Raw genomic sequence first — 15,694 nt, forward strand, 5'->3', positions numbered from 1 at the left:
CAGAGATGGGAAAACACCCCCCCCCACACACACACATATATATGTATGTCATGTATAAAAAGATTTAAGGAATTATCTCATGTGATTGGGTGCGGGGAGGCTAGCAAGTCTGAAATCCATAGGGCAGGCAGACAGCCTAGAAACTCAGGCAGGAGTTTCAGATTTTTGCTATTATAAACTCCACTGCTATAAAGCATTCTCTGTGTGAGTCTCTTGGTGCTCAGTTGAGGGTTAAAGTCCTAGAAATAGAGAAAAATGACAAATTGCCTTCAGAGAAATGGCATTTAGACCAGTAGCCTCATTGAATCTGATGAGAACAAACACTTTTTGTGTGTTGGCTATTTAGATTTTCTCTCCTGAAATGTCTGTTCAAGATCTTTGAGCAATTTTCTACTATGGTATTGGTCTTTGATTTTTATAGCAATTTAAAATATATAATTCAAGATGCTGAAGTTCTCCGCTATATTCTTTGCATGCATCTTCCTATTTATGACTTGTCTTACAACTCTATTCATATTACCTCTGATGAAAATGCTCTTAACTTTAATACTCAAATATATTCATTGTTAATTAATTTTTATTGTCTTAAGAATATTTCATTTAAAATATCTTACTCTAACCTCTGAGAATATCAAAGATTTCCCCTTATATTACTCTTTAAAAGTTCTATAGCTTTGATTTTGGTATTTAATTCATCTGAAAATTTAAATGTAATATGTATGAGTTATGGATTCCAGTAAACATTTTTCCATATGAATAATCATTCTGGCATCCTTTTAAAAATATTTTTTTAAAGCTCTCTTTATTTTATTTTGTCTGGAAGCATCTTTGTCACCCTTGTTTTTGAAGAATGTTATTCCACACTTAGAGTTATTTTTTTATTAACTCCACCTGAGATTCCTTGAGCTTCCTAGCCCTAGGAATTAGTGTCTGTCAGTGATTTGAGAAAATAATCGGCCATTATCTCTTATTGTTTCTACCCCATTATTTTTTATCATGTCCTTCTGCAACTCCATTTAGATAAATGTTGGCTATTTTTGCTGTACCTTTTTTTTTGTCTCTTTAACCTCTATTTCATGTTTTTAAAAAAACCCTTTGGCTTTTATGTTGCTTTCTGGATAATGCCTTCATTTTTAATTTTCATTTTATTTGAGGCCAATACCTGATGTTGTTCGCCATTTGTGAATTCTTGTTTCCTTGTGTTTTTCATTTTCCTTTATTTATCTATTTCATTTTTTAATTTTATTTTGGGGGGCTAATTAGGTTTATTTATTTATGTTTAGAGGAGGTACTGGGGATTGAACCCAGGATCTTGCGCATGGCTAAGCATGTGCTCTACCACTTGAGCTATACCCCTGCCTCTCTTTCTTTAAACTGGAGTTTATATTTCTTAAAATTTTATGGGAGTTCTTTAAGTCCTGAGTTAAGAGGTGGTATATTATAATAGTTAGGATTCTTCAGAAGAACAGAACCCCTCTCCTTTCCTTAGTTCTCATATTCAAAACAGACATTTCTGCCTTGGAGGCTCTTGATGGTAAGGACAGTTTTAAATGATAAGACCATTGAGATGCAAACATCTGATAGTTGAAAGAAATCTGGGCAGTTGGCAATAATTTGTCAAAAATAATGGCAAAAATGTCAAGTAGATCTCTTGGTAGACTGATGGAACCTAGCGTTAGATGAGAGTTTTCTGTATGGAAACTATAAAGAGTGTGGTCTGATACTGGGAGGCAGGCGGATGTCCCAGCATGAACAAGGAGCAGAGCATCTAGGGCATCAGGCTGGTGGAAGCAGGAAACTGAGGAGGGCTGTGAAAAATAGGTGAACCCTAGACCTAGAATCATTGGGGTACTGAGTAGGACACCAGAGCTGGATCCTGGGCACAAACCCTTTCCTTGAACTTGAATTGCAAGTCAGAGGCTTAGTTTTGTTTTGTTTTTTTTAATGTACTAGAGGTGGATTTGTTCCCAGAGCTTGTGGGCAAGGCCAAGTTAGAATGTGGAAGTTCTGTTGTGGGCCGCAATCAGATCACTGTGAATGTAGTGGGTACCCCAAAGACAGACCTCAATAATGAGGCTAGTAAGTCCTGGAACACTACCAGTCACCTGGATTGTACTTGTTAATCTAAAGTTGTCTTGTATTCATGCTATTTATTTTTCATCTCTCCTCCCCCTCTTTTTTTAAATCTTCCAGAAACTTTACGAGCTGAATAATCTTCATGCGCTTATGGCAGTGGTTTCTGGCCTACAGAGTGCCCCAATTTTCAGGCTGACTAAAACATGGGCGGTGAGTAATCTTCCTTAGTTAATGAAAGGTTAGACTTCCTGTTGGAAGTAAAAAATGTATTAGTTCCTTTTGTAGTTATTAGTAGATTAATATCATGGTAATAGATAAGGATTTTTAAATTACTTCATACTCTTTTCTTTGAAACCTACATTTTTTTCTCCTTAAATAAGTGTTTCACTAGGTTTGTCAGCTATTTTGGGGGTAAAGTACAACTTGGTTTCTGCTCTTTAGAAATCATTTTTGAAGAACTTCTTTAAACATCTTTGACAGTATAGCATTTCATGTTTACTGATGGGAAAGTATAAATGCAAAAAAAAGTAGCAATTACTCATGTAAAGATTATACTTTTTGGAAAATTTGAGGAAGATCTGAATTGTAAGTTTCAATAAGTTTTACTGATTCAGATTTCTATTTTTTTTTTCAGTCAGTAAGCTCTCAGGATTTTTCCTTAGGAATAATGGAAAATCTGACAGTTAACATGGAATTAGGCAGTGTTTCTGCACATTCTGATATTATGTTAATCGTATTTGGTTCTATTTAACAAGGTCAGGGTGTGAATTTTGACTTCTGCAAATTTTTTTGCACCTTTTTTACTTACTAAAATATAACATTGTTTTTAATTAGCCTAAGGTTGTTTTCACTTTTCATAGTCTCTGAAGAAACAGCTGTTTCTCATGAAAATCAGGGTAGATTTCTATATTGGAAAAAAGTTAGTATGGAAGAGCTTATGATTCTCTTTATTTGTATTTTTAGAAACACCTGGGTGAGCAGTTTTCCTACTCTAAAAATTATTTTTAATAATGACGGCCTTATTCTCTTTTATTAAAATTTGAATTTAATAGGGGAATGGAAATGATTATAAATACACAGTTATGAATTCCATCTTTGAAGTTTTGGGGAAAATAATTATATGCTGATTTATGTGATTTAGAAATGAGGTACATTTCCCTCAAATTAATTTTTATTTTCCCTGAAGTTATTTTCATTGTCTCCCTCATGTATTTGTATGGAAAATAATTTTTTTAAATTTAGTAACAGCTCCATTATTAACCTAAATGAAATTTTTGGTGTTTACATTAAATTTTAAAAGATTCCACACTGTGCCAATCACTGTCTAATCACTTGACATACAATAGTAAATGATATAGACAGAGTCCCATTCTTACACAGCTAACATTCTACTGGGAAAAGATAAACTATAAATAAATAAATGATATATCATAAATAGTGATGAATGCTCTATAGAAAAATAAAGCAGAGTAAGTGAGATATGAAATACTTCCCTCCTTTCCTTTCTATGATATGTGGTAAGAGCCTCTGATAAGTGACAGTTGGGTAGAGACCTGAAGTATTGAGATAACCATTCTTGTGCATATCTGAGAAAAGAGAATCTCAAGCAGAGGTAATAGTCAGAACAGAGGCCCTGACAATGTTCAAAGACTAGCAGGGTGGTCAGTGTTGATGTCGAGTGGAAAAAGCTAAGGAGTAGTTAATGGTAGGAGCTGAGTCCAGAGAGGTGATGTGGAATCAGATAATGAAGGTGCTCTTTACTGATACTCAGGGAGGTGTAGAGAAGGGGGGGGGGGTCTGTTTTATACATACCAAATTTGAGTTGCCTGATAAATATCCGCGTGGAACTGTAAGGTCAGAGTTAGGTATATGAGTTTAATAGAGCATTTAGGGCTAGAGATATACTTTTGTGATCATCAGCATAAAGATAGTATTTAAAACATGAGATTGGAATCATCAAAGGCAATATCACAGGTAGTTTTCACAGTCAGATGAGGAAAATGTTTCAAGAAAGAGTGATCAGCTGTGTCAAATGCAGCTAATACGATGAGTAATAAGGTGAGAACTTTGAGATGGCCGTTGGTTCTGGCAATTGGAAAGGATTGGTTCCCTTGGCAAAGATGGCTTCAGTACAGTGGTGGGGTGAAAGATAGATTGGATTTGAGAGAATGGTGGAGAAAAAAATGGGACAGTAAGTATAGAGAATACGTTGAGGTGGGGTCCTCTAGAGAAGTCTGGCGGTAGCTGGAGGGAAATGTGACACCAAAGATTTGTGGTCTTTTGTTTTGACTTTGGAGATGAGATCCATGACAGTATGTTTGTATGCTGGTGCAGTGATCTAGTAGAGTGGGGAAATGGTAAGAGAGAAAAGGGTCACTCCAGTGATACCCTAGATTAGGCACGAGGGGATGAGGTCCAGTACCCTGGTGGGGCAGGAACAGTTTATCCATTTTTATCAGGAGAGAAGGGGATGCATTTTGGTTACACACACAGGTATGTCGGTAGATTTGGTGTTGGGATTCTGCAGAAGTTCTTCTGATGCTTTGTTTCATAAGACGTAAGAAGCAAGGTCATCAGCTGAGAGTGTTCGGGGAGAGGTGTGGAGGATTGAAGAAAGAAGAAAAGATAAAAGTCATCTAGGAGAATGTGAGAGTAAATTAACTAGGGAAACAGGTTTGGTAGGTTTTATGAACATCCACTTGAGATATTTGGTCATGAACTTAGAGTGAAATCAGTTAGCAAAGTAAATAGTCTCAAACCAGGGTCAGGTGTTCATCATTAGCCTGGAGAAGTGCTGAGAATTGGACTTAACCAGAGTTGGAATTTTTTTAGGTTTTTTTGCACCACAGAGGGGTCAAGGATAGCACAAGAGAAAGTGGGTAAATGTGAACGTTGTTTTAGTGATAAATGAGGAATCTAACCCAAGTAAAAGGCAAGAGATGGTGAACAGTGAACAGGTAGCATGGTACCTGGTAGAAATCCTGGGGCCCTCAAACCCTTACTGCATGAGGATGACCAAGGTTGTACAGACTGAGCGTGATGGAAGGCCACTGAAAGAGGAGTCAAGAAGCTGAGAAGCCAGGGTGGTAGGAGTGTCACCTCTGTGAAAACTGCAGTCATCGTAAAAATAATGTTGGTTCATAGACTCTTTCTCTCCAGCTACTAAAATCTTCAAGATATAATGGAAAAATGAATTGCAGCTCTATTAATGACAGTAACATAAGTATTATAATGTATTGCTCTTTTGTCCAGTATTGTAGGCACTAGCATCATGTGACTGTTAAATTTAAACCCTTGGAAGTAAATAAAATTTAAACTTCAGTTCCTTAGTCTTACTAGCCATGCTGCAGATGCCCAGTAGTCACATGTTGCTAGTGGCTGTTGTATGGACAGCACAGATGTGGTACATTTCCATCATTGCACAAAATTTGATTGGACAGCAGTGGTCTAGTGCTTGAACTTAATCTGGAGCTGGAACATTTGGGGGAGGATAGTAGGATAATAAGCTGGAAGGAATGGTAAAGAGAAAGGAGCAAGAACTGCACGTAACTGGACTCCAGGCTCATGTTATAGAGTTTGTAAGAAATGAGAGAACGCTTCAAGAAAAGGTCAAAGATGGGGCTTTTGCAGAAGATGGACCATGAGTCCTAGAGGGTACAGTTGGAAAGGATTGAGAGTTGTAGGGTACTCAGTCAAGTCAGAAGATAAGGAAGATCATATCAGTGAGGAATTGGGAGTGTTATGGGTGGTGTTTTTTTTTTTTAAGCCAACAAAGGGAATGTACCAAAAAACTATGACATCCTAAATAGGGAAAATATTAGCAACATTCTTAACGTCAGGAAAGAGGATGCCCATTTTCACTGTTTCTATTCAACATAGAGACCTGACCCAGCACAATCAGAAAAAAAAAAAAAAGAGAGAGAGAGAGATTCGAAATAATAGGATCCTCAAAAAATTAAACTTAAAATTACCATTTATTTGGCAATTCCATTTCTGGGGATGTACCCAAAACAATTGAAAGTGGGGACTCAAACAGATATTTTTACAGCAACATTCAAAGCAGCATGATTAACGATAGCCAAAAGGTATAAACAGTCCAAATGTCCATCAACAGATGCATGGATATACAAAATGTGATATAAGCATATAATGAAATATTATTCAGCCTTAAAAAGGAATGAAATTCTGACACATGTTGCACCATGGATGAATCTTGACTATGTTATGCTAAATGAAATGAGCTAGACACAAAAGGACAAATACTGAATGATTCCATTTATATAAGGTAGTCAAATCGTAGACACAAAGTAAAAGGTGGTTACCAGGGGCTGGGAGGAGTGAGAAATGAGGAGTTACTGTTTAATGGGTATGGAGTTTTTGAGTTTGGGAAGATGGAAAGAGTTCTTTTCATGATGGTTGTGATGATTGGTGGATAATTTGAATGTACTTAATGCCACTAAACTATACACTTAAAAGTGGTTTAAAAGGTGAATGTTATGTATATTTCACCACAGCTTTTTTAAAATAGGGTTTATTAAGGTTACTAAACATAAAAACAATATACAAAATTAGTTATATTTGAAATAATTAGGAAGTATCACTTAAAAGGACACCGATTACAATATCAGTAAAAGAAAAGAGCAAACAATAAATGGAATAAAATGTGTAAGACCTATATGCAGAAGGTTATTAAAGACGAACTGAACAGATGGAGCAATCTCTCTTGTTCATGGATGGGAAAACTTAAAGATGCCAGTTCTCCCCAGATATGTATGGAGATTATATGCAGCTTGATCAAAATCCCAATCTGGGGACCTGGACAAGACTGCTTATTTACATGGAAATGCAAAAATTCAGGAATAGCCTCTTGGCCAGAGGAAGAGCAGGCACCTTAAACACATGGAGTTAGACCCTTGTGAAGTACTTTGTTTTCTCTTTTTTTGAAGGGAGAAATATAGTGAGGTGACATTGTAGGGATAACCTTAGAAACGTCAGAAAAATCTGAAAGATCTGAAAAGGAGAAAAAGAATCAAGATTGCTTATGTAGGGCTTTGGCACATGGGCTGTGGGTGTTTCTGAGCTATAACTAGGAAATACCTATTTTAACATTAAATTCTTTATCCATATTCTTCCCCTGAATAGTCTTCTGACAACAGGTCTCTGCTGTTGCACCCCAGATTGAATCCTTTCAATCTGGTTATTGATTTGTTATGAAAATTCCAAAACATAAGTTATTTTTATACATGTTACTCTGTGTGGTTCTTTAGTTTTGTGTTTCAGATGTGTCAAGATCAGTTATGAGTTCCAAGTAATTTGTTTCTCCTGATACTGTACGAAAGTTTTAGAAAGATTGACTTCGGGAAAAAAAGAATAAATTTCTTGTTATCCCTGCCATGTCACATCAGTATATTTTGCATATTCAAATGTTCCGTTATGTGGGAGAGAAAAGGATGGTTGGCTTTATAGGTAGCAGCAGCGATTTGTACCTAAACTGGAAAATGCCGATCAAGTTTGTTGAAGCTGGGCCACAGAAAGTTGTGAAACCAGTGTTTCAGATCATGGAAAATCTGTCTAAAACCATTAAAGCAAAGGATTCTTTGAAATCTTGTGTTTTAAAGAGAGAGGGATACTGGTCAGACATTATCTGAAATTAATCTACATCTTGGAGACTATTTTTAAAAATAGATTCCAACATCAATCCCAACTAGGCTACTTGTAACACTAGAAAGAGTAGTGGGTTCGGTGTTAGAATATCCCGTCTTCAGGACCAGACCGAGACCCTGAAAAACAGGACCTAGTCTTTGTGAATTGATGACTGAGAGTGTTGGTATGTTCTGCTTCACCTTTGAATCTCAGTGTCCTCATCTTTAAATAAATCCTCTGACTTTTCTGTTAACCTCATGGGAGAATTAGAATTTTATAGGTTGAAGTGTTTTGCGTACTATAAAATAGTATTTTATGATATAAATAAAGTGAAATTTTGTTACATCATAATGAAATTGTAACTTCACGTATTTAAAGAAAAAAAATTTCCAGAGTCTTTTGAATACTTGAAGTATATATATTTTCTGAATCTTTTAGTTATTTTTTTGGGTGGCTGACCTTGCTTTTCTTTTATTCCACCTAGTTATCTCCATTTTTCTCAAAGAGCACCCACTGCGAATCTACCCCTCAAGCCTCCCCAAACAGCTGCAGTTGATTTTTCAACTGTATGCAATATAGTCCTGATCAAAGGGCTCAGAAAAAATGTTGAGAATCCAAAAATGTAAATCACAGTTTTATAGTTACCTTTAGGACTAGCCATGGTTAGATTTATCAAGAAAGAATATGACTTAAATTACAAAATTCAGTGTTTATTTCTTAATGATTATGCAAGAATTATCTTTATCTTTGAGGAAGCAGGGGACAGTGCATTAAAATATTTGGACATTTGAGCTGAGTATGAATACATAATTATTTTAAATTAGGAAAATGATCAGTAAAGTTGTTTAACCATTTGAAATAGTGAAGATGAGAAGTAATGTATTATAATTTACTACTTAGTGAGTTATTGATTTTATGTGCATATAAAGGATATTTTATAAATAATAATCTTAATAGACACCTGATTTTGTTTTATTTATATACTACCAATATATAATTAAAGAAGATATAACTTTGAAATTAAAATTCAGATTTATAGGAAATAAAACTTCAAGTCTTTGCTTTAATAAAAAGAGATTTGGAAATAACTTAGGCTTTTCTGTTTGTTTTTTAGTTATTAAGTCGAAAAGACAAAACTACCTTTGAAAAATTAGAATATGTAATGAGTAAAGAAGATAACTACAAAAGACTCAGAGACTATATAAGTAGCTTAAAGATGACACCTTGCATTCCCTATTTAGGTGAGTTATGTCACTGTGTGTTCATTGTGCCTAGTTGTTGCTCTGCCTTAATCAGTATTTTATATAAAATTCAAGGTATTTTCCAAATGTGTGTATCCTTTAGAGAAATTAAAGGATTGTTAAATTGAAAAATTGACTACAGGAATTTTTTACCTTATTACCTGGAATGTATTTTTGTATTAAATTAGCCTTTTGCCCTTATGTTTTTTTCTTTTCTTTTTTTTTTTTTTAATTGAAGCGTAGTCAGTTCACAGTCTTTTGTCAGTTTCTGGTGTACAGCATAATAGTTCAGTCATACATATACATTCATATATTTGTTTTCATCTTCTTTTTCATTGTAGGTTACTACAAGATATTGAATATAGTTCCCTGTGCTATACAGTATAAACTTGTTTTTTTTTTATTTTATATATAGTAGTTAAGGTTTTTCATAGACTATCATTTTTTCTTAGAGATGGACCGTATGGTAAAGCAATATGTCTTAGCTATTTCAGTAATGCTTTTAAAGAATTAAACAGTAGTTTGCAATGAAGTTGAATGCTGTAAAAATATTTAACATTAACTAAAGAAATTGATCAAAAGATTTATTGAATTTATTTTCAACATCATGAGTTCTTGCTATATATAGTTGGCAGATATTTTAGGGTAAATTATAAAAAGCAGTTTCAATGGATCTTGGTGTTATTGTTTTCCTGGAAGAAATGAATTGTTTAGCTGTGGAAATTTAGCTGAGACAAACAAATCTGTATTTTATGTATCATTTGACTAAGAATGTGTCTCTTTACTGTGTGTTTTACAGTGTTGATAAATTCCCAGAATATTGAACAAATAATATCATAAAATTATGTTCAACAAAATGAGTAGGAATGCTTTGTTAGATATTTGAATAAAAAGACTTAAACTATTCCTTTTAAAATGTGTATGCAAATTTAAACACAGAAAATGCTTTGTATGATATATATCTAGTATATGTATTAAAATAAATTGGTTTGATCCCATGTAGAAGGTAATGAAATGATAAATATTTATTTGTTTTCTCCCAGTGTCCCTTTTTCTCTCCTACTCCACTCTGTCTTTTATGTTACTACTCAAACTGGATTTCACCATAACTACTTTTGAAAATAATAGAAAAGCCTGTTACTTGTTTAGGAAACTCTGCAGTGTCATCTTTGAAGTCTTTACAGTATGAGTGACTGGAACACAAAGTAGGGACCAAGGCAGTTGACAGTGTCTTTCAGCTGCTCTGCAGCATCAGCCTTAGTTTGTCAGAGAGGGGTTGAACTCATGAGGTCATTGTGAGACATCCTAGGATCCAGTGGGAATAGGGAATGTTGTATACCCTGTGTTGAAGGCACAGGACTCCTGTGGACTGAATAGATAGTGGCCACTACAGAGCTTTTGTCTATTTCTTTGATTAAATAGTTCAGGGCCATAGTAAGCATGACCCAGTCAGAGAGGCGCTAAGCTGGATGGATATAAGGGGAGACATTCTGCGTGTGCTCCACTTTTTACTGTAGCCTTGGCTGTGCCCATCCTTGAAAATGTAATTTGCAGGAGAGAAAGAAAAGAGGCTTTTTAAAAATCATCAATATCTGCATATGCCATAAAAACAATAAACTTTTTATAGCCTAAGGAACATTAGTTTGGGAATTGGGAACCATAAATTCCAAAATGGCTCTACCATACTAACTTTTCAGGTCATTGACTTGTCTTCTTTGAACCTTTTTTGTTTGTTTGTTTATTTGTTAACCTAGAAATAGCATACATATGACCAGAATCATGTTCTTCTTAAGGCTGGATGGGACCACAGTAATCTCTTTTATCTAATTCACAAATTTTACAGTTGAGAAAACTGAAGTTCAGAAAGGTAGAAGAGGTAGCTCATAATCCTAAAACTAGTTAGTGACAGATCTGGAATCTGAAGTTCTAATCTAGCATCTTTCCAATTATACCTGCTAAACTCTCATTCTAGAATTTATTGATTCTATAATTGTATTCTTTTCTCAATGAAATGCTTTTCTCAAATTCCATAATTTGTATTTTTTAGAAAAGGGGGTTATTTTCTTTTGAAAATGAGAAAATGACAAATAATACAAATCCTTGTGCTGTGATGTCCAGTTCAGGGGTCTTTGTTTTCTGTTTATCCACAGTGGAGACTTCAGTACAGATTTAGTACAGATTTCAGTACAGTACAGCATATACCATACTGTCATGCATGTATGGGGCGAGGGCGGGAAATAGTTGGAAATTAGTGGAATCTGGAAAGGTTTTCTGTTAGAGAATATACCTGTTTTCTCCCAGCTCTGGTTCCTGTGGGTTAAAGTAAATGAGACAAATATTGAGGTTCAGAAGTTATTTTGGAGAAAGTCTTAGAACCAAGATCTTTCCTGTGTCTTCCACTTAATCTCCGTTGGTTTCTTCTCCTTTCAGTTCCTTTTCATTTTGTATGTTCTCATGGTCCAGAGTCTTCCTTCTCACTATTGCCGTGTAATTCTCCTTCTCTTTATAGCAAAGCTAATAAAAGGTAACCTATTCTTCCTTTCCCTTCTTGCTGTTTTCTTTTGCTCAACGTGTTGTTATCTCACTCTTCACCCATAGAAATTACCCCAGTAAGGACACCACTGACCTCCTAGTTGAAAGTTTTAATAGGTATTTCTCAAGCCTCATCTGAATTTTGTGAGAGGTTGATGCTAGCTACTGAAATTCTCCGCTAGTAGCACTGGTCTCTCTTGATTTACCGTCTACATTTTGGGCTCTTTTTTATTGGCTCCCCTTTCCTGCCTTTCTCTTAAACTTGCTCTTCTAAAGGTCTCTTTTATTCCTCTGTACACTCATTTGGAGTGGTCTCATTCATATTTTTTCCTTATATCGTCTGATGACTCCCAAATCTTAGATTAGACCTGCATATCCAACTTTCTTTGTAATTCCTGCAGCCTGGTAACATTTTAGGTATTCAGATACTGATTGAATGAGGTGTCTGCTCTAATTTCACATGTTCAGAAGTAAATTCATCATTTTCCCCCTTCCTCTGAACCTGGTCCCTGTCTTATCTCCTAGCCTCGTCTGCTAGTGACCACAGTGGAGCAGTGTAGACAATGCTAGAAACGGGGGTGGTGGGGGTGCTGGGTTTCTCCTCCTCCTCTCTTTTTCCTATTCTCTGTTGAAACAAGATGCATGTTTCTGAGGGTTATTTCAAGAATTAGAAACCAAAAGGAGGAAAAATGGCAAAAACGTTAAGCTAAAATGGAGAACATACACATTAACGTCTACATTTTATGCATTGGTTTCTTCGTATAATTTTTCATCCCTATACCAGTTTGTGAAGAAGCATCTGAGATTGTGAGACAATTGTGGAACATTTGGCACAAACATTTGGTAGACTTGGGAAAGGAAAATGAAACACTGAAACATTTGTCAGATAAGTAGTGACTCAGTTTAGTTCATTTCCAGCATGAAAACCATCTTTTTAATGTAGTGACAGCTTTGTTTTATAGCACACCTTGAAATTAAATGTATTCACTTCATCCATCAAAACATACATGATTTTCCTAAGAAAATGTGAAGCAAACTTTCTGACTGATTTATTTATAGCATAGACAGGTTCATTTTTTCGTTCTTAATCTTCAGTGCTGAAATGTTTTGAAGAATGGAGATTTTTTGACAGTTTCTATCCTGTTAATACTTACATTGTTCATATTTTGTTCTAATTTAAAATGAATTAGGATCGTGTTTTTTAAATTTATCTTAATTTCAGAATCTTTCCCCATTTATATGAAACTAGACTTCATACAAATAGATGCCAAAACGTCCACATTTGCAAGATGCTGTACATTTGATAGGAGAGAACTTGCCCTGAAGACATTAGAAAGATAATACGAATTGGTAGCTTCTATTTAACTATCCCCCTTCAAGTTTATAGAATTTGCATAATGCCGTCCTTTATCCGTTATGTCTGCAAAGTTCTTTTGGAACAAATGTATCAATCAAAAGAATCTATAATGCACAGCGAAAAGGTAAAGGCTAATCATCTGCTTCTTACCATGAGAGATAGGACCCAAACTAATGGTGTTTTTGCCCCTAAAAATTATCATCAAAACCAACCATTCTTTGTGATGTGTGTGGAGGTTTATATGCTGGCAGAACTCTTATTTTGATACTGCCAGATGTATTTATAATTCAGTGTGGATTAAATTATAAGAAGTAGAAAATGTTTTCTTGGCTTTCAGCTCATCACCCCTTGAAAAATTGTCTCTTATGTTGGTTTGCATTCAAAGTAAAAATTAGTCAGTCTGGACAATATAGTAAAAAGTTCTTAGACTAAGGATACAGTTTTTCTGGAGAGAAATAGTTTGGCAAATCTCAAGGAAAAAATTGTTTTATATAAGAATTATTGCTTTAAATCTGAAAATCATTAACAGCACTCATTTGTTCTTGTCACTGGAGAACAATCTTAAGGGGCTTATTGAAGAACTTGGCGTGAGAAGTTTTGCTTTGCTGGAGAGAGGGGAAAATAGAACACTGCAAAAATAATTTAGTTGTTGTATGAAACATGATAAATACTCTTTCATGTGCATTTTCTAACCTCATTTCTACTATGTTCATGTAATTTGGCGAAGATGGAGCAGCTTAACCAGATTAGGATGTTTTCTGGGAAGGAAAGCGTATGTTTTTTAAACTATGGAAATAAGTAAGTTGTCACAGTTCTGTGTATTGCTTTCTGCTAAGTGGAAGCAGAATATTACTGAGAAGTTTTTGTAAACTCTTCTGCCCTTCTGAAGGACATGAGCACACTGTCTTGATGTGTCTAGATGTAACCTTACCTCTCCTAGAGAGATCCCCTCACCCCACTTAATTTTCAATTTACTATGTTAGATTTTCATAATTCACCTTTTTTTTTTTTTGAGAGGAGAAAATCTGTCCTTACATCCACCTGTAATATAGGATACAGTGCCCATCCCACCGCCTGTTCTTTAACAAGCACCATTTTGCTTTCATTAATCTCTCCCCCTCAGCAGTGTGTTAACTCTTACTTGTCTTGGTCCAAGGCTCTCTACTTTGCACCTAGAATAAAAGTAGGCACTTAGTATTTAATATTTATTGGTTGAATTAATTAATTAAATGATCCCTTTCTGCCCTTCCCATTGTTCCAGCAACTTTGTTTTGAATACAGTATATTGTATTTTAGCTAATCTGTGTAGGTATTTTGAAAGATGGCTTTTTATTCATATTTCTATTCAGATAATTTTAACAAAGTCCAAAGCTTTCTGCAGCTCTGTGAGAATTAATGAGACTTTTCCCTGCCCCTTTGGTAGAATTTTACTTGGTTAAATGTATAAGTCTCTAACACTGATCCTAAAAATGCCTAATGGTCCAAAAATGTCATTGGCTTTTAATATTATAAGACTTGTGTTGCATTTTCCTTTCTTTGGTTTGATTTGTAGGTATTATACACCATGCACTACTTTACCTTATTCTTCTCATTAGGATTATATATACTGAATTCTAAAACAGCAATAAAGCATGTTCAGTCATTTTCTTCTGAATCCTGAGAATGAGCTCTGACCAAATGGCAGCTAGCCCTAGCTTTTTCTTCAGCCAAAATTACATTCCCATTTTCCATTACCTCATTTATATCCCCTTTTCCCCTCATTCTTTTTTATATATTTAAAATTCCTCTAAAATTCTTTTACGGTATACTTTCTGAAGTTTACTTTAGGCCACTCAGAGACTTGGGATATAAAAGGGCTGAGGATCGGGTTACGCTGATTTCTTTCCCATTTTCATAGTTCTTAAGAGCCTATATCTTCTTAAAAAGCCATGTGTAGAAGCTATACAGATCTGCATTTTAATCATAAACAGAATCACATTTCTCCAGTTCCAGCAGCTTTGCCAGGGGTGTTTCCAACTGTTGATATTTCAGTAATGTGTTTTGTAAATTTTGTAGCAAACCTTAATAGGGGAATAATAGTAAAAATCTTAATAACTAACATTTATTCAGCACTTAATTCTACATTCCTAACACTGTGTACTTTACATAAATTACCTAATTCTTAACAATTTTGTAAGATGTACTATTATCTTTCCTATTTTATAAGTGAAGAAGCTGAGACAAGAGAGGTTAAATTGACTTGCTATAAAGATATGCATTATAACCGTTTCATTTATAGTTTAAAAACAGCATTATGGAATTATACTAATATTTTAGAAATCTGTAATAGTTTTAATTTTGAGTTCACTCTTCAGTCTTTCCTATAAGTATCTGTAGAATTACACAGTAATAACTGTTAACCCCATTGATAAAATTAAAAACTGGGCTTATTTTTAGATGGCTTTTTTGAAGAGGGGTCATGGCATTGTAAGTGGAATCATTCTTTTGTTGTTTGGTTATTATCTCAGACACTAAAATAAAAGACTAAGAAATTGTTAGGATGTAATAATCTTTAACTTACTATTAAGATTAATCGAAGTACATAAAATCATATTACATTAGTACAGGTTTACAAGTAATTTGAAACATTTTCATGATTGTAGAAGTTTTTACAAGCTCGTTATATTATTACCAGCAGGGGTCCTGAGAAATATAATGCTAGAAGAATTAGCACTCCTGTATCATGACTCACAGAGTCGAGTGAACGTTAGACCGAAAATTGGATCTTCATAGTCAGCCAGCTTTGGAGCATGAGGATGAGCTTAGTTGTAGGCATCTACTGAATTTCAAAGTGGTGTGTAATATT

The 15,694-nt window shown here is 34.8% G+C and overlaps 1 protein-coding gene across 5 annotated transcripts in view; it reads left to right on the forward strand.

The window, feature by feature from the left end:
- Window positions 1-15,694, forward strand: part of RALGPS2 (Ral GEF with PH domain and SH3 binding motif 2) — a 137,993-nt gene that overhangs the window by 60,076 nt on the left and 62,223 nt on the right. For all 5 annotated transcript variants that reach the window (XM_031435693.2, XM_031435694.2, XM_064478036.1 and 2 more), the window contains 2 exons: window positions 2,194-2,286; window positions 8,834-8,960. In XM_031435693.2, coding sequence (XP_031291553.1) covers window positions 2,194-2,286; window positions 8,834-8,960 — 220 coding nt within the window. The remainder of the gene's footprint in view (window positions 1-2,193; window positions 2,287-8,833; window positions 8,961-15,694) is intronic.

The sequence above is a fragment of the Camelus dromedarius genome, chromosome 23, assembly GCF_036321535.1.
Source record: "Camelus dromedarius isolate mCamDro1 chromosome 23, mCamDro1.pat, whole genome shotgun sequence".
Classification (NCBI taxonomy): Eukaryota; Metazoa; Chordata; class Mammalia; order Artiodactyla; family Camelidae; genus Camelus; species Camelus dromedarius.